Here is an 18,140-nt window from a genome sequence, read left to right on the forward strand (position 1 = left end):
GTGAAAATGAAGCGCGATGAGAGGAGTGTGGAGCCAAGCTGCAACGAGAGGAGGAGCGACGAAGAGCGAGAGGTAGGAGATGTCGTAGAAGAAGAGCAGGTTGTCGATGCCCATCGGAACTCAGCCTGTGCCGTTCTATTGTGGTGTCACTCATATTTCCGACCTATCACTATCGTCATCCAAATTACGAGTGAACTTTTATAAAGTCAAGATTTCTTGTGATAACAACTTCAACAAGAAAATTCTATTGAGAAAAATTTTCCTTTCCAAACATGTATAAATATAGAGTATTGTGTATTATTTCAATCAATACAATCTGACGCATATGCAGCAGTCTGATTGGCTGTTAGCAGTTTCGTTTATTAGGGACTTCATCAGACGAGCCAAATCAGGCGGACTGTGTGTGGGTGTCATATGTTGACATCCTACCACATATACCAACGTTATGAGCACATCATGCCGTAGTTTAATCGTCCGATCAAGGATCCCTGTTGAGAGTTTGTCAGACGAGGGAAGGATCATTTATTCTCTATTTGCCTCGAGGCCAAGAGGAAAGAGGCTGCCATCTCCATCGAGATCGAGCAGAAGATAAAAAAAAAGACATCGGCTGATGGAACAACAGCACAGCAGCCCCTGTCGAACTCGAACCCTAATTATGAGACTCCGGAAAATGGTGGCAGTGGGTCACCAATCTATCTCAAGATATATACACATGCATATTGATTGTCACCGCAACACAGCTGACGAATTATAATATGTGGAGGGAGACCCTCCAAGTTTGCCAAACCTTCCAAGGAAGAAACCAAAGCAACAATGATTTGAGCCGCTTTAACAATCTCAACTCAGCCATCAATAATTCTTTGGGGGCACCAAAGGGGGTAATGATTGATGGGGTATAATATTGATGACATAATGCAAACATAATTTGTGTTCCAGCTAGAAATTATTGATGATACAATATTTTTCTTGAACGATCACACTAACTACAGACATCGACACGCGTAAAGGGAAGAGAAGCGCTAAAAGCTTCTTTTGCATTTTTTGCTCTTTCTTTAGAGTTTCGATCATACAACTTAACTTGGTGACCAAGCAAAGCTTGGGATACACCCATTTTACTCCAAAGCTTTTACCAACCTGCAGGGAGAGAACAGCCACCAACCCAACAACAATCTGGCCTCCTCGATTCCCCGAGGAAGAACATGGGGCGGGGTGCCCAACAACATTCGGAGAAGAAATAAGAATCCTAGTCTTTCCACCTCCAGAGTTTGCAGGATCATCGGGCTCCAGTTCACCCGAATGCCTGTCTGGCACATTGCTAAAAGCAGTTTGATTTCTCCCGGATCATTGTACGATTGCTCATGGGGAGATATTCCAAATGGGCCCTTGTTCTTATTTCCCACTGTTGGCACTATTTATTTTTCCTTCAACTCCCACCAAATTGATGTGTTCTTCGGCAGCAGCAATTCATCTCGTGAACTTCCAGATCTTGCAGCTGTACGATTTCCAGTTCAGATAAGCACCTGAGTTCCTAGGAGATCACTTCCTCGAAGCAATCCCAGTCTGGAGTCCTTCCTTCACCTCAACTGACACAAGGTCGGGCGGCTGGGACTTTGAATCACCTAGCCTTGGGACTTTGGTTGATTCAACATTTTTAGGCTGAAGAAAAATGTATCAGAAAATAAGATATACGTAAAAATGATGGGAACTTTTACTACTGGAAAGTATTTGCACCAAAAAAGAATTACAAGCACACAGACGTGCCATATGATAAGCACACGAGGCACACAAGTAGCGCTTATCAACATAACATGGAAGGCCTCGCAAAAATAGAAATCATGCATGGATAAGTGACTTACAAATGACTGCATCAATCTTTATGTCAAAAAAATTATTTGCATATATCTAAAATAGGAACGATAAAGCCTTACCCTTATGCATTTAACACAAACTGATCAAACAGCTAAAACAATTATCTCAATTACTTAGTGTAGTTTATTGTCTATGTTTAGTATAACTTTATTGACTAGGGGGGATATCCCCTCAGTTTAACTGCTATTTGAAATAGCTCATTCTGAGTGACCTCATACATTCCAAAGAAAGAATCTCGAAGTGGACATTTGATAATATAACCTTTTCTGTAAATTTCTGTACAAGGAATTTTTATTAATCCAAATATAATCACACTAGAGAAAACTGAGATATAAAGCAACAAGCATTTAGGCAAATGAAAACATTGAAAATTAACAACCTTGATACAGATGAATAGTACGGATTTACCAGTGAATTCACCAAAGGTGGAGTAGTTGGCTTGTTCCTCTTATCTTGCATTCCTTTTTGCCGATTCTCATAAAAGCCAAAATCATCCAATATAGATGTTTTGGAGGAATGACTCTTAAAAATGCTTAACATCTCAATACCTTGGGAAAATTTCACCTGACAGGGATTTAGGTTCTGTCAGTATCATGTATAATAATGGATAGCATATAGAGGTATGATCCACATGACACAATTAACTAATCAGTTAAGTTGAAAAGAGAAAAGGTTAAACATAAAAAGCAAAGCTATAGTTCATCAGCAAAAAATTTCTAAAGAACCTTGGAAGTGCAACCAATATTACTAGACTAGGGATGAAAGACCGATAAACAGAAAGATTCATAGGAATGTTCATTTCTCTTTACTTAACAAAATGTTTAATTATACATTATAAAGTTTCTTCTTCAACCCTATTTGCACATAATTGTCATAGAACTTAATTTTTAATGAGTTCTCAATCTTGAGCAATTTTGTCGACACCAAAGTCAAAATACAAAAATTCTCTAGGCCAAATTTTGAGAAAGCTTGACAAGATGTGGATGATACAGAAAACTTGAACTTTCTCGAGCGCGTAAAAAAAGCATCATAATTATCAAACAGAAAAAATTGTTTCAAAAGGCATACCTCTTGTGTGTCCCTGCTGTTTGTAACAGGCTTGTTGTCATTATTCTCCAAAATTATGTGACGGAACTGCAGGTTTGGCACATCTTTAATTATGTGCCACTTTACTGTGAAAAATCCATTCCACTTGTCTTGTTGCCAAAAGTCCATATTCTTACTGAAATCAACTCGGCCAGTCATTTCAGCTACACCACAGAACTGACCGCTTGCGTTGACCTAAGGATCATATTTTCAAAAAATATAAGCAAATAAAAAACTATGGTTTAATTCCCTAAGGACTCATTAGAACAAAGTCACTGCCAACACAATACTGCTAATACATGTCAGAAACCCCAATGCTATGAGTCAGAGTCATGTTGCACTTAAACATACAACAATATAAACACAGTCATGAATCACCGCATATGCATCTACTATCTGGTAAATAACAGAAATTTTACTTTCTAAACATGCAAATTGTGCAAGGATAACAAGCAAAGAAGAGACGAGGAAGAGATTTGAAAAACAAACAAGATCATTTTTAAATTTTTAGCATTACTATTTTTAATTTTTAGTAACAAAAGGTCTTCCCAATAGACAATTCATTTTTGTCACAATACAAACATTTGCATGAATGTTTCAGATAGAAGTGCAGTAATATGTACTCTCGTATGGGTGACCAAAATGCATGGGATCGCAAATTATCACATGCACTCAGTAAATATTTATAGGCAAATCAAAGATCACATCTAACTGTACAAAGGTTGGTCAACTTACAGAAAAGAAGAGAAACACCGGACAGTTGCCACCCTTTTCTGTCATCTTCTCTTGTGCAACTTGAAAAGCATTGTCGACCCTTTTATTCCCATTTGGTGTGCTAGCCCAAACACTATACTTTATGCTCTTGTGAATATCATCCTCACTATATGATTTTATTACAAAAAATAAAGCATGCTCATATTTTGTCTGGAAATCAGGCCGGTTGTATTCATCCTTGTTAATAATAGCAACTGAAATGCTGTCACCATCATTCTTAACATCAAGCGTTTTGAGAGAATCAATATCAGCCTGAGAGGCACTTTTGGTACCATTTGTTCTGGGGCCACGATTCTGTTCATTCAGCAAGTCAAGATCGCCACAGCTATTTAGCTTATTTCTAACTTTCAGCTTCACATCATCAACCCAGCTTTGTCCATTTTCTTTCATGTCAATGATGCTGCTCGGATAAAATAGTGGACCTTTCCCTTGGTTAACATATGCATTAAACTTGTTCACCGGATCATAACCGTTGGAGAGAACAGCAGCAGAAGCCTGGCACCATTAAAGTCCATGAGTGTTCAGAATATGCAAATAGCATTTGCAATACACATTGCCAAGAAGCCAGTCTGACAAAATAGATGCACTACATATGAAAACAAAATGTATTACCTTCTTCGTAGGTTTCTGAGATTGATTATGAATCATAGTAGGATGTGACATATCAGACACTAGTGAGGACCCTTTTGTTCCCAAGGCTGATTTTGAGGCCGGAAATGTTCTCGAAGGAGCAACGGTATGACCCTCAGATGAAAGATTTGGTCTATAATGTGGCTTTGTTGGATCCACCGCAAATCTGCTCCCTTGAATCTCGTCTGCAAAGAAAAAAGATGGGTCCCATGGGTATGCCGGAACCAACTCAGGTCCATAAGCAACTTGCTGTGGAAGAGGTCCTGGAGAAACAAGTGCTTGAGGGGATATTAGATTTGGACAATATGACTGGCTCAAGAATTGTCCGTCTACACCATACATCGCTCCAGGTAAGAGTGGACTGTAAGGAGTGTATCCAGCTTGATAACCTGGGAAGTAGTACATAACTGAACCATTATCTGCTTGAATACCCTGAAGCAAAAGGGAAAAGAGATGGTGTAAACACTATATATAAACCAACTTAAACCGAGTGCAATCATTGTGATTCTACAAGTGCAGCAAAAAAGGAACAACAAGCCAGAGGCTTAATTAATTTACGTAATGAGACAGTTTATATCATACAGCTCTTAAGGGTGACCATAAAAATACAGAACCACAACCAAGCCACTCCAGAAGTGGTAACAGTCTGATTTTGCTTTAGGCTTTTTCACTTAATTTCCTATTTTTTATACATACATTAGATTTACAATGAGATAACTGATGTATCATTTCAATTTAGTGGACATGCGGTGTGGGATGGCCTTCAAATGGAAATGGAAACTGTGTATAGAAAAAGGTTGCTGCTTTACATTTCTATAATACTAAATCCTTCTGATTTAAAGATGCAATAGGTATTACAGAAAGGAAACATCTTTACCACAAGGAAGTTCCCCAGACATATAAAACAAAACCAGGAAAAGTCACGAGCTTAGGGGAGGATAAATGTTTTTAAAACTGCAACATCATGCAACATTTTTTGCTGATAATGAGAATAATATCTGCATTAAAGATATAAACATTAAGCTATTGTTGGTCCCAAGCTTTTATATAAAGTTCAAAGTAGAAACTTACAGGATGCTGAACTTGCAAGTTGTCAGTTCTCTGGACACAAAATCGATTGTCCCATTCCCCCAAAAAACCAGTAGATCCTGTTTCCATCTAGCTATGAGATAAAAGGCAAAATACACATATCAAAAAAATCTAGGCAAACCAGAAAAGTTTTTAAAAAAACATACCTGGATAATAGTAGCCGTAGTAATGCATGCCCTGGTCACCCATCAAAGGCTCTTGATCCACCTCAGTTTCTTTGATGCTGCTCGTTGCATCTCCTGAGGAGATGCAGGATATTGAATCAGATTGGCTTGCACCTTGTGCCCCAGACTAAACAGAAAAGCAAGCATAAGTATCAGAATCGTGTTTGTCAAAATTAAATTAGAATAGAAGCACCAGAGTTAGCTGGGCAAAATCAAAAGAAAAAGATAAGTGAAGCCAAAAAGTGCGGAATTTCATTACCAAACAACTTAAAACTATAGCATACCACGTTGATACTGTTGACTTTCATCGATGCATCGATCTTCAATTTCCTCATTGAATCCTCAATTGCTGGATAGTGAAAAGTCAAGGTCTTCCATACAGAATGGCAAGTAAAACATTGATAACTTGATGGATACATGAAGAAATAAGGCTGTATAGTATCAGCTCACACGGTTTTCCATCCCCAATCATGAAACAATGATAAGGCTTTGAGACCATATACAAGTCCTATTTGTGCCGGTTAATCCATTTTAAACTTGCCAGATCTACATAATTCTTCAAAAAACAAGATATTTCGTTGGTCAACATCCTACATCGGTGGGGTTACAATAAAATTCTTCATAATCTTTAACACAGTTGACCCCAGGAACGGACAAGCCTGGTAGAACCTAACAAAATAGCTCCGTCAAGTTACTTGTATCTAAAAGGCAAGTTAATCCCCCTTTTAAGGGATAGGAAAAGGCAATTTAATCATTAGGAATAAACCATAAATTTTCTACAGACAATAACATATAGGCAATCATTTTCACTCCGATATAACAAAAAGAAGATGATCGGGAGATCCAAAACATTGAAAGATCAAGCTACGATCTCCGGAAAAAATCGAACCACAAGCTTTATGATATAACTCCCATTATTCTTTGACTCGTTTGACCCAGATAGGAACAGACAAGCTTAATAGAGACTAACGAAATAGATCCACCAAGTTACGTGCATCGAGGGGCAACCTAACCTATTTTTTGTTCTTTCTTTTTGGATAGGAAAGGACAACTTAATCCTTCCGAAGGAACCATAAACCAGCGAGAGTTCCACAAGATCTAGTCAATGATCGATCTATCAGAAAAAGAAGGTGTAAACAAAGAAAAAAACGATCATCCGAGCTAATAATTCGATGGAAAAAGTGGAAACGGGAGAGCCCTAATGTTGTTGAACCCAAAGCTAAGATCTTCGAAGAATCTACGAAGCAAAGCAAATCCCAAAATGAAACTTCATAGAAGACTAAAAAGTATTGAACATACAATAGATCTGACCAGAAAACCATGAGAACAAGGAGATAACATATCAGAAAACCGAAAACGAAACGCAGGATACGTTTCTCCGGCTTCGCCTTGGCTTCCATGAGATCGCACCAAAAGTCTCCGCAGAAGAACCCTACGTCTTCCTTGTCCTCCAGCTCGAAGGCTACCGAGTCCACCTCCTGCCACGAGACACCAACCCCGACCAAGCCGCGACCAAGGGAGGCGTTTGTCGCCCGCAACGCGGAGCCGCTTCCGACGAGCGATGGCCGGTCAGGGCGGCGGAGAAAAAGGACGGCGGAGAAGCGCCCACGACAGCCCCGGAGATGCAATCTAGCGATCCACGAGGCTCGATGCTCGGCGGCGGCAAGTGGGTTCTCGTCCGTCCGATGGCTCCGGACGGGTGCGCGGAGGCGGCTAAAACGTCGAAGGGGCCGTTGTGGTGCCGCGTCGGTTCCGTTTCAGTTAAGAGATCCAACCAATCACAAACCGGAATAGCAGCCATCGAGAGTAGTTGACTTTGTCTTTTTCGGTGGTTCCGGTTAGCTATATACAGGTGCGGAAACCGACGCCAGACTCATGCTTGGTTCTATTTCCGTGCGTGCGTGCGTGTGTGACGGGGCGGCCGTAGCAAGTATGGCATCCCGGAGAGTATGATCACCGCCCAGTGAGCTAACCGGAGGCATCGGTTAACCGCCGAAAAGTAGGATGCCAACTTGCGTTTCCACCAAAAGACGTAACGTTGGAATCGAATCCCATCTTAAAGTTAATTAATTGATGAATTAAAAAGGGAGTAACACAAATATTATTAGTAATTAAATTAGAAAATATTTCTCGTGACATATCTTTTGTACTAATTATTACTTTGCCGGTTAGAGTTACCGCTAAGAAGAAATAGGAATCCGGCGATTAATGGTGCCTCTCACGTGCTCGATTTGGAGGAAGCCTTCGACACGCAATCTCTCCGTCGAGCCTTTTGCTTAACGATGAAGCTTTGAGTGGGTCGGTCGTGGCTCGATTTGGTGACGTGGAGGCACGTCGCTCAGATAGCATTCGTGTCCAGCAACGTGTCGAGCTGTGATCGGCTACGCGATCCTCGCAGTATCCAGTCGTCTATTAGATTCGTTACAGGTAATACATATGACGTCATATATATATATATATATATATATATATATATATATATATATATATATATATTCTTTGAAATGTGGAGTAGGGTATATATAAAATAATTATTTGCGTCGGTTTGCCTATCACAATTATAGCAATCGACAAGAAAACGTTGTGACATTGATGAAATGTTGTCATGATGAATTGGTGTTGTTGACGTAGGAGCTCAAGTAGCATCTTCACCCAAAATATACAGAGAATTTTAAATTTAAAAAAAATTAGATATCGATAATATATCATAAAATCAATATAAAATCAATATGATTGGATAAATCTCACCTATATTTATAGATTAAAAAAATAACTCTGTGATATGTGAGATCAATTATAAGATTATTGAGTTATATTGACTCAGGTACGATTTTTTTGTTCATCTCATCTCTCATATGGATGGGAAGAACTCCATCTAGAAATCCTAAATATTATTCTTACAAATATCCAATGGTGTCTTATGTCTCACTCTTGTAAAAACTTTAGAACTTTATATATACATTTATAAGAATAAATTATAATTCAATAAGGAGTATTAATTTAATTATGACTCTACCAACAAATTTAAATATAATTATGACTTCTAAAAATATTTATTAGCTATAATAATCTTTACCTTAGTGAGTACTTTTATTTACTTTATGCCTCCTATATGAATTGAACCAGTAGCTTGAAGAATCTATACTAATCAAATCACTTCAAGGTTTATCACCTAATTTCAATAATCTCCCTAATGTATCCTATATATTTGGAACTGAATCAGTGACACTACTTAGATTCCGAAGAGAGACGTCTATCTTACTATTTTACCATTAGTAAAATTATTTTTCTTACAATAATCTGGAGCCTAAAAAATATTAATATCACCACTTGTTTTTTATACCATGAACAAAGTTTACTGTTATAAATATCTATTATCTTCCACACATGCAACTTGTTTTTAATCATTTGAGGTCTTTATTATATTTTTTCTAAATGGTATGACTATTACACGAGAGTATTCGTCAATATCTTTTTCTAGAATATAAATTATCATATATGTTCATACTCTTTATATATATAACATTAAATATCATCCAATGATCTGACTTTTGATTTTAACTTATCATACTAAAATCTACCATTGTCAGAGAATCCTTCTTGTCGATCTTCACCTTCAGTAGCTAATGTCTCATTATTCATATTGTTAGATATTTTTTTTTCTAAGACATTAAAATTTTTTTAACTTATTTCAGAGTTACTATATCCTTTTCACATAGTATCATCATCGTAAAGTTGACATAGAAGTGAACTAGTGAAGTAAGAAGCAATAAAACCTTATCTTCTTTATCAATTTTTTAATTAATCAAATATTCTTTTGAATATGTTCAAATGCTTTATCAAGTCTTCGTCATCCTCCATCATAATTTATATAACCTTCGCTTCATATACAACTTGTTAATTAAATTTTTTATAGATAAAAAGTTTCTAACTTTCTCGAAGAAACTTATCCGAGCCATCATTAATAATATTATTGATAATATTATCAATAATACAAAGATGAATAGTAAGGCTTATCTTATTCACCTCCCATAATCTCTTAACCCCCTTTAGAAACCCTAAAAACTATCTAAATGAGTATCCAAAACAGACACGGTATCAATTATTGGCGTAGGAACTCCACCAATAATTGAACATTCATTGTCACGCAGTTGTCATGTCAATGTAAGATACTAATTTACTAAGCTTGCTAATGATGAAGAAGCATTTGAATACCCAAATGGACCGCCATCTTTTTATCGATTGAATAGCACGAATAGATGTGTGCTTGCTACCGCACCATCGCATGATGCATCAATTTGAAAGCGTGAACAAGCCCATCAATGTTGACGTTAATAGAAACCTAATATTGAACTACTTAAAGAAAATAATTGTGTTGGATATTTCAAATCTAAATAATATGATCCTAATAAAAAGCCTCGTGATCAAAGTTTACTGCAAGTGCATCATGTTGTTAAATATTAATTTAATATTTATTAATATGAAATTATTTTATAATCGTTTTTTCAATCTCTTCATAAATATTTTCTGAACATTTAGCACTTACACTTGCTGTGCACCACTTAACGCATCCCATTATGAGAAATGTCATGTCGATTCCTCCTTAATGCGTGCACACCTAACGCTTCCCATTATGACATATGTCATGTCGATTCCTCCTAAATGGTGGTGTGGCTCCTCCTTTATGGTGGTGAGGCTCGAAGACAAGAGGTGAAGCCGTGAAGAAGATTAGCTTTTTAGTTGTTGGCACGTAGAAAGGCCGACGAAAGTTTGCTACTATGTTTTTGCTTCTCTTTTTCGAGAGCACAGAATTAGTATATTAAAATTAGCCATCGGGTCCAAATCATATGAAACTTACAATTCGAAGGTATTTCTCTCACCTTATATATATATATATATATATATATATATATATATATATATATATATATATATATATATATATATATATATATATATATATATATATATATATATATTACGTATGTACTGATTTTAGAGGCATGAGAGTTTTGATATATTTTGAATGTGTTTGATTCCTTGTTGTAGTCCTTTACACTGTGATCGGGGGTTGGTATGGTTTGATTCAATCTCGATTGTGTTAGGATGTTCATTAGACGTTTTAAGATAGAAATAAAGGTGAGGTCGGAGTAATAATGGACATCTCTTGGTCCAGCCTATAAGGAGCTGAGATTACCTTCGGCGTTAGTTCTCTGCACAAAAGGTCAATACCAAGAGGGGGATTCTTGGCTCGATCCATTTGAAACTTAGTTTAGTTTTTTTTTTATGATAGCATTGAGTATTTTAGATCTGCCCCCCAGCGTTAGTCGAGGGTTGAGTTTGTACCTCACCCCAAGGGTCGATCGTACGTAAGTTGTTAATGACCATTGATATTTTAGACGGTCTGTTCGTTTGCCCCGGACGATAAGGGTTGACTGTTCTGGCTCCGTGGCGTTTGGAGCTGCTTTGTACGATCTCAAATATAGCTATGCATCGTTTCCAAATCCACTGCATTGCTTCGAGTCTGCTACATCGCTTCGAGATCGTGCTGTGTGTCACATCAACTCTGAGATGTCATGTTGGTTCTGATGTGGTTGTCGATTATCGCTATGGGGTGATATAGAAATATTTCCTATCAATTCTTAATTATATAAAAAAGAAATTTAACAATGTACTAATTAGTCTAATATATAAAGACAATTAGATATGTATTTTTTGAGAAAAAAAATGACTCTTTCAAGTATATTATTTTTTTGCTTTTATCGACAAAGCTTCTTTTGTATTCTAATTCTTGAGTAATGTCTTTTTTAAGATTTTTTTTGAAATCTAAATACATAATATAATGTATAATTTGCCCGCATATGGATAACATGATGCCTCTAATTCATGAGGAGAAGACTCGAAGAACCAATCCAATGTTTGCTTGACCCAACCCAACCCAACTCGTGTGACTAACGATGCATGGACCTCCACGATCGCGTCGGTCCAAATCTAACACGTAAATACATGTTAGATTCATAAACAAAAAAGAATAATATAAATATCATGAATGCGAATTCTAAACCAAAGGATCCATTGGACAACTGGTAAGTAGACAGAGACAAAAGATATGACAAATAAGTTTGTAGCTTGATAGAGATTTTATAGATATGACAAATAATTTACGGGTTTCCACCCGTAAATTAATGACTCATATTTTAATCATCTATCAAATATACACCTACCAAAATATTATTCCTCGGAGTTCATTGCATGCCACCTACCAAAATATTAATTGGATTGGACCTCAGCTGGTGCTCCATTGCACCCAAAATTGCTCCTTTCCAAAGCAATATTCCTTGAATGTAACGTAAGTATTGTTTGGTAAGATTATATTTCTAAAGTCTATTAGATAGTATATGATAAATTTATCATTCTAATATTTTTATTATTTATTTGAAAAGTATATATATATATATGTATATAAATGAATGAATGTATATAATAAATAAATAGTATAATCATATAAATAAACATAAAATATTTTTTTAAAAAAATAAATAAATACAATTTTAACTTATAGAAGACATAAATCATATTGATTCTTAATTAAATACTTTTGGTAATATTATGATTTTAGATAATATCATAATATACTTTAATTTTTTTTAAAAAAATATTAAAGTTCCACAAATATCAAAATACATATGTATGTTATCTTGAGATAGTATTAGCATCTAACGTTTATAATACAACATTTTTGTCAACTCCAACTTAAGAAATATGTATTTAATATTAATTCATATTTAAAATATACATTCTATGATTTCTTAGATCTTAACTTCTTGACATATGTATCGAGTTGCGATTAATTATCTGTTGAATCTCGTATTTTGATGATGAAACCACTTGATATGTGTTTATAATTTAAACTGCATTTTGAGTGATGCAGGTCTACTCGATCAGGATTAGACAGTTAACGCAGGAGGAATTGACGTTGTGCCGGAAGAGATCACGTTAGGATATTGGATGGCTGAACACTTCGGACGTCGGGCATCGGGCCAAGGAGAGTGAAATTGCGCCAAGGATATCGGGGTTGCGGAGGTCAACCGCCAATTGGGCAACAAAACGCAAGAGAGGATGATGCACCAAAGAATCGGACTAAGTGCCAACCAATGACGTGCCAGGCAACATAATGTCAATTCGTGTTGTAATAATTGTCTAGATCGGAGTTAAGTTTTGGTTTGTGTGTGCAGGATTAACTACGATAACGATGAAGACATAAAGCGAAACAAAGTGCCGGAGTCAAACACGAAGGATTCGTTGGGAGTTCGAGAGTTCGACGGAAGTCCGAATGTTCGTCGGGAATGCTGCCGGAACTAGCCGAGAATGAATAGGGAGCTTGTCGAAGGGTTTTTCGGAAGCTCGCCGGAAGGTTCGTTGGAAGTTCGCGGAGCTCACCGAGAAAGATCGGAGCTTGCCGAAGAAGCTCGTTGGAACTCGCCAAGATCAAATCGTGAAGTCTAGGAGCTTGCCGGGAGTCCGCAGAATGGTTTCCGAGAGTTTATCGGAAGACCGTCGGAAGTTCGCCGTAAGAAGTCTTGACTTACAGACTTTGTAATAGCTTAGAAAATGTCTTTTAATTCATAGTTAGTATGTTAATTAGGGTTAGAATTAGGTGTTAATCCTATAACCCAAGTAGGGGCCAATTGGGCCCGAGTTCGGACTGGTTTGGGCCAAGTTTGGAGCCCAACCAGTGAGCTGAATTGGCCTAGGTGGTGGCACCGCCTAGACTGGGCGGTGGCACCGCCAGTCCACTGTCAGTGTCAGACACTGACAGGCGGTGGCACCACCGGCCTCGGAAACCAAAGAGAATTCAAATTTTGGAGCCCAAATTTGAATCCTCTTGAGGCCTATAAATACACCTCAAATCTCAGCTGAGATAACAACCTTTTGAAAAGCAATAGTTTGAGTTAAGAGCCTTAGAATAGTCTTTGCAAGCCTTGTTTTTCATATTGCTTAAGTGTTCATCTCTTCCCATCTTGTTGAAAAGAATTGTAAGAGTGTGAACCACTTGTAAAAGTTGTAAGAGGGGTATTAGTCCTTCCCCTATAAGAAATTTGCTAGTGGAAGTTGGAAGCCTCTTCGAAGAAGGCTTCACAAGTGGATGTAGGTCATTTTGACCGAACCACTTTAAAAACTACTGCGTTATCTGGTTTGCATCCTACTCTTGCCATTTACATACTGCAAACTTCTCTACTTAGTTACTACGCTTCCATACGTTTCTAAGTTATCAAGCTTCTAAAATCGATTTCCGATATTGCTTTTCATCGTATGAAAGATTTATCAAAACCGAAGTTTTAATCCGCTGCACTAATTCACCCCCCCTCTTAGTGCCGCTCCGATCCTAACATTATCGAGCATCACTTTTGAGATAATTTTGACAACATAACGAATGCTCAATGGAACAAGTAAAGTTGCTTCGAGCCAAAGATCGATTGTACCTTTTGGCAACATAATGAAAGACGAACTTTTGCATAATGTAAGTGATGAATGAGAGTTTGCCCACTAAGACACGAAGATTGGTAATGGATACCATCAACAAAAAGTAAGCATAAGAAAATTAAAGTAAAAAGACAAAAGTTTTACAGATATTTTATAGCCAACTAATTGGGTAATATTTTATAGACAAAAGTCACGATGAAGGCTCCTCTAATAATTAATTGGGTAATATTTTAATTATCTACCAATTGCACATCTAATGAAAGAAGAGGCATCAAATGAAAGCCCAAAAAGTTCATGCATTATGGATGCTTATTGTTTTTGCCTTCTATGATGACAGGTGCAGCCCATAAGCACGAGGAATTATTTGCTTTGAGCGATTTGGATCGAGTGTCAAAGGGTTTTATCCTTTCGGAGGAGCCCGTGAACTTCAAAAGACATCTTGGAGGGTAATAAAGACCCAACAGATTTATGAGCCTTTGGTTCCCATACTCCTCAATCAACATGAGACTAAATGATCTTATCAACTTCTATTGCTATAACTTTTTTTCCGGTTAATACATTTGAACTTCAGAAATGAGAAATACAAATAAAAAGTAAATATGAAAGAGATTAATCAAAGAAAAAAAAAAGAGACTAATCAAAGGTTTATCGAGTAATAAAATTTACTTAGCCCACCAAAACATAGAGACTAATGATAAATATCACTAGTAAGAATTCTAATTTGTACGACATTTGATATTTTTTTTGGGGTCATCCTTGATGTCAAAATTTGTCTACAAAAGTGTAGCTTTTTTTACTATTTCGGTGCATATTGATGAATAGCTGACTTAGATAAAATTAAGTGATCTAATAACCATGAATTATTTTTTTAATAGTCCTGTAGCTTTTTAGGTAAATTATCTTTTTTTTATTTCTCTGAATAATTTTATAGTGTTTCGATCTATCATGATCAACAATCATAAAAATAACTATCAAGACAGATCATTTGACACATTTAAGAGATGAAAATATTGAGAGAAAAGAAAAGTATTTTTAAGTTGAAATTGTAATAAATTCTGATAATTTGCTTATGGCTTCTTCAATAAATATGGTGAAATTCGCGAGAAAAACAAGTAATCGAATCATCATCATCATTTATGAATTATTTCGCGGCGGGTCAGCAATCGACAGCTAAATCGATGTCCTCTTATGAATGTGTACATTCCCGGTGGGCCTCACGACACATTAAATCAAGATTTGGTGCCATGTGGTTGGCGATGGCAGCTGCAGCTCCCAATCAATCGGGTCGGCAGCTACGCGATCGCCTGATGGAATGGTTAGTGCGTGAGCATCATTTCTGGGTCCCACTGGAGTCGAAACATCACGGGCGACCTCCTCCGTGATTGCCGACCCTTGTGGGGCCCGAGCCCCAACATGCAGTCAGTCTGCCACCAACCCAATCCACCTAATCCTTTATTATTAACACGTCATCGATAAGCTTGTCTTCTTACAACAAACACATTTGTGAACAGCAGCAACCTCCACCAATCAAATAAAGCGAATCAACGGGGCTGTGGTAAAGAATCGGGGCCGTCCGATCCCATCATCATTCACGACGGCACCTGGATCGCCGGAATCTGAGCCGTCGGTTCTTGAGGTCGAACTCCCACATGTGCTCCTGCTGCAGGATGTTGCCGATGGTGGACACGCCCGGCCACGGCGCCACCGCGATCCCCAGGCACTTCACCCCGTCCGCCACGTCGATCACGTAGCTCTTCGCTGGCGGCTCCAGCGCCGCCGACCCGGCCAGGTGGACCACCATTCGCGGCAGCTTGCGCTGTCCGCCCGCGGCTGTCCAGTTGTAGCAGTAGTCGAAGGGGTCCACGCTCACCCTGGGGATCCCCTCCAGTCGCCGGCTCAGCGCCGACGCCACCGCCCGGTACGCCGGCTCCGCTAACACTGTCAGGCTCGTCCCGGAGTCGAGGATGGCTCCGCCGCCCGCGCCGACGTCCCATACGATCCTCGGGATAGCCAGCAGCTCCCCGTCCACGGAGATGCCGTCGACGCCGACGGTGTAGAAGGGTTCGAGGTCGAGGACGAGCGCCGTCTCGCGGGGAGGCGGCGAGGGGAGGGCGGCCGCGTTGGGACCGAAGGTGAGGAAGCTGGAGGCGTTACGGGGGCTGAGGTGGTCCACGAGGCAGTAGGAGAAGCGGCCCTTGAAGCGAGCGGTGGCGCGCCCCGCGAAGGAGATGTCGCTGTAGCCGAGGCCCAGAACACCGTCCGCGGCCCAGAAGCTGGACCCCGCGGAGGTGGACGTGCAGCCCACCACCAACCCCCGCAGCTTCGCGCGCCGGCCGTTGGATAGGATGATGGTCGCCTTCTCGTTCGCGAAGACGCCCTGGGCCGTCGATCCGTCCGAGTACCTGCGACGGCCATCATCGCATCAAATTAATCGCCCCACACCTTCGCCTTGCATGCAAATGGATCATCGCGCATTGATTGCCATATTAAAAGCCTGGATTCCAAGCGTACGGCTCTTAAATTTGAGATCACTCCTCCTTTCACGGTGTGAAGCACAAATTAAACGCTGATGAGAAGCAAGTAATGTGCGGATTCTTAAACATTCCGCTGCGTCAGACATGATAAATGATGCTCGAAAAACCAGTATAAAATGCAGCATCAAGGAAAGACGAAGCACGAGTCATCGAAACTAAAACTTGGCTCCTAATCCTTGCGGCATTCATGAGCCCTGGCTAACGTCTGCCTACCACAGCTCGCGATGGTTGTCAGGACCCCGTACAATCTCCTTTTTCCAGTAGCCAAAATCCCAAGAAATCCCTACACAGCCAGCTCAGGGTTGCCCCACTGATAAACTAGACGACAATGAATGCAATAAAAAGAAGTTCTTGTCTTTGCCATTTAGGAAGCTGTAGTTTCTTCCTCTCATCTCAGTCTCGTGTTCTGGGAAAGAACCTCCAATCCGATCCCGTTTTCTATGTTCTTACATCCGAATGCTACTACAACGCATAAACTATGTTGGGAAAAGAAGAATAATAACTGCATGATTCGATTCACGTAGGAAGAGAAGATGCAAATTGTTTAAAGACGGTAGATCGGAGGATCCAATGGTACGTTACCCGTAGTCGTAAGCACATGGGCTCGCCGGCGTCGGGCACGTAGTCAACGAGAAGGGTAGCGAAGTCTTGCACATGTCCGACGAGCACGGGATGGGCTTGAAGGAGGAGGACACGTCGGAGCGGAAGTCGCGGGTCCCGTTGCCGCCGCCGCGGCACCCAGGCGGGCGCAGCCGGCACTTGACCCACGTGAGGTCGCTCCCCGTATCCATTACCAGCAGGAACCGCTGCGCCGGCGTGCCGAGGAGGAACCGCACGAAGTACTGTCCCGTGCCTGAGTACGCGCCGGACTTGAGAGGCATTTTGAAGGAGTCCGCCGCCGGTGCCGGCACGGACGACCCGTTCTTGGAGGGCGGCGAGACGTCGCACGCCCTCCGCCGGTGGCGGCCCCGCTGGATCCGGTCGTGGATCATCCGCTGCCGGAGCCGGTCGCTGCGGAAGAGCTCCTGCACGTGTTCCAGCCGGGAGCCGCCGCTCGGTGCGGGGTGGCGGACGAGCTCGAGGCGGACGGGACTCGAATGCTCTCCAGCGGCTGCGATGAGGAAGCCATGATAGCAGAGGAGGAGGAGGAGGAGAAGGAGGAGAAGCTGAGGAGGCATTGGAGTTTTGGCGCCTCCAGCTCGTGATCAAGAATGCCCAAGTACAGGAAGATGGTAGAATAGATACCGATATATGGGGCCAGTGTACAGCAGCTAGAGAAGCTCCACCAATTTACCCTCTCCCTCTCTCTCCCCACACGCACTTGACTTGCCTTCTTCGGGCCTGTCAACTTCGCTCCCTAGAGCTTTATCTACCGTGATCCAATCTGTATATATGAAGCCTGTCGTTGAAGAAAGTGCCGCAATTTTTTGTCTTCTGAAGCTTCTTTGTGCTTGGAAGTTAGGACTTCGTAAACCATGCTTGGAAGAATAAACAACAGAGTTGTTATATT

The 18,140-nt window shown here is 40.0% G+C and overlaps 2 protein-coding genes across 3 annotated transcripts; both read right to left on the reverse strand.

Moving 5' to 3' along the window:
* Window positions 1-879: 879 nt before the first annotated feature.
* Window positions 880-7,310, reverse strand: LOC135580851 (YTH domain-containing protein ECT2-like). 2 transcript variants are annotated; one of them, XM_065113991.1, is made up of 9 exons: window positions 6,985-7,310; window positions 5,897-5,961; window positions 5,595-5,739; window positions 5,431-5,507; window positions 4,342-4,791; window positions 3,691-4,224; window positions 2,938-3,150; window positions 2,278-2,433; window positions 880-1,656 (listed from the first exon to the last, which is right to left on the reverse strand). In XM_065113991.1, the coding sequence occupies exons 1-9, from the start codon at window positions 7,010-7,012 to the stop codon at window positions 1,537-1,539; spliced, it is 1,788 nt and encodes a 595-aa protein (XP_064970063.1). In that variant the 5' UTR covers window positions 7,013-7,310; the 3' UTR covers window positions 880-1,536. The 2 variants fall into 2 exon arrangements, with proteins under 2 accessions (XP_064970063.1, XP_064970064.1); XM_065113992.1 differs by lacking the exons at window positions 5,897-5,961; window positions 6,985-7,310 and having other exon boundaries at window positions 5,431-5,521; window positions 5,595-5,709.
* An 8,211-nt stretch (window positions 7,311-15,521) lies between these two features.
* Window positions 15,522-17,991, reverse strand: LOC135615463 (aspartic proteinase NANA, chloroplast-like). Its single transcript, XM_065113994.1, has 2 exons — window positions 17,213-17,991; window positions 15,522-16,498 (listed from the first exon to the last, which is right to left on the reverse strand). Exons 1-2 carry the CDS (start codon window positions 17,806-17,808, stop codon window positions 15,682-15,684), a joined length of 1,413 nt encoding a protein of 470 aa, XP_064970066.1. The 5' UTR covers window positions 17,809-17,991; the 3' UTR covers window positions 15,522-15,681.
* Between the last annotated feature and the right edge of the window lie 149 nt (window positions 17,992-18,140).

This window comes from Musa acuminata, chromosome BXJ2-6 (assembly GCF_036884655.1).
Source record: "Musa acuminata AAA Group cultivar baxijiao chromosome BXJ2-6, Cavendish_Baxijiao_AAA, whole genome shotgun sequence".
NCBI lineage: Eukaryota > Viridiplantae > Streptophyta > Magnoliopsida > Zingiberales > Musaceae > Musa > Musa acuminata.

What these genes read in the sequence shown, in the direction of transcription:
- LOC135580851 (XM_065113991.1), bottom strand. Translation starts at nt 7,012, where the DNA reads ATGGAAGCCAAGGCGAAGCCGGAGAAAC. An exon ending in CTACGGCTACTATTATCCAG is followed by an intron (nt 5,508 to 5,594) that starts GTATGTTTTTTT and finishes AGATGGAAACAG; the next exon opens with GATCTACTGGTTTTTTGGGG. An exon ending in CACCTTTGGTGAATTCACTG is followed by an intron (nt 1,657 to 2,277) that starts GTAAATCCGTAC and finishes ATTTTTCTTCAG; the next exon opens with CCTAAAAATGTTGAATCAAC.
- LOC135615463 (XM_065113994.1), bottom strand. Translation starts at nt 17,808, where the DNA reads ATGCCTCCTCAGCTTCTCCTCCTTCTCCTCCTCCTCCTCCTCTGCTAT. An exon ending in CCATGTGCTTACGACTACGG is followed by an intron (nt 16,499 to 17,212) that starts GTAACGTACCAT and finishes TGGCCGTCGCAG; the next exon opens with GTACTCGGACGGATCGACGG.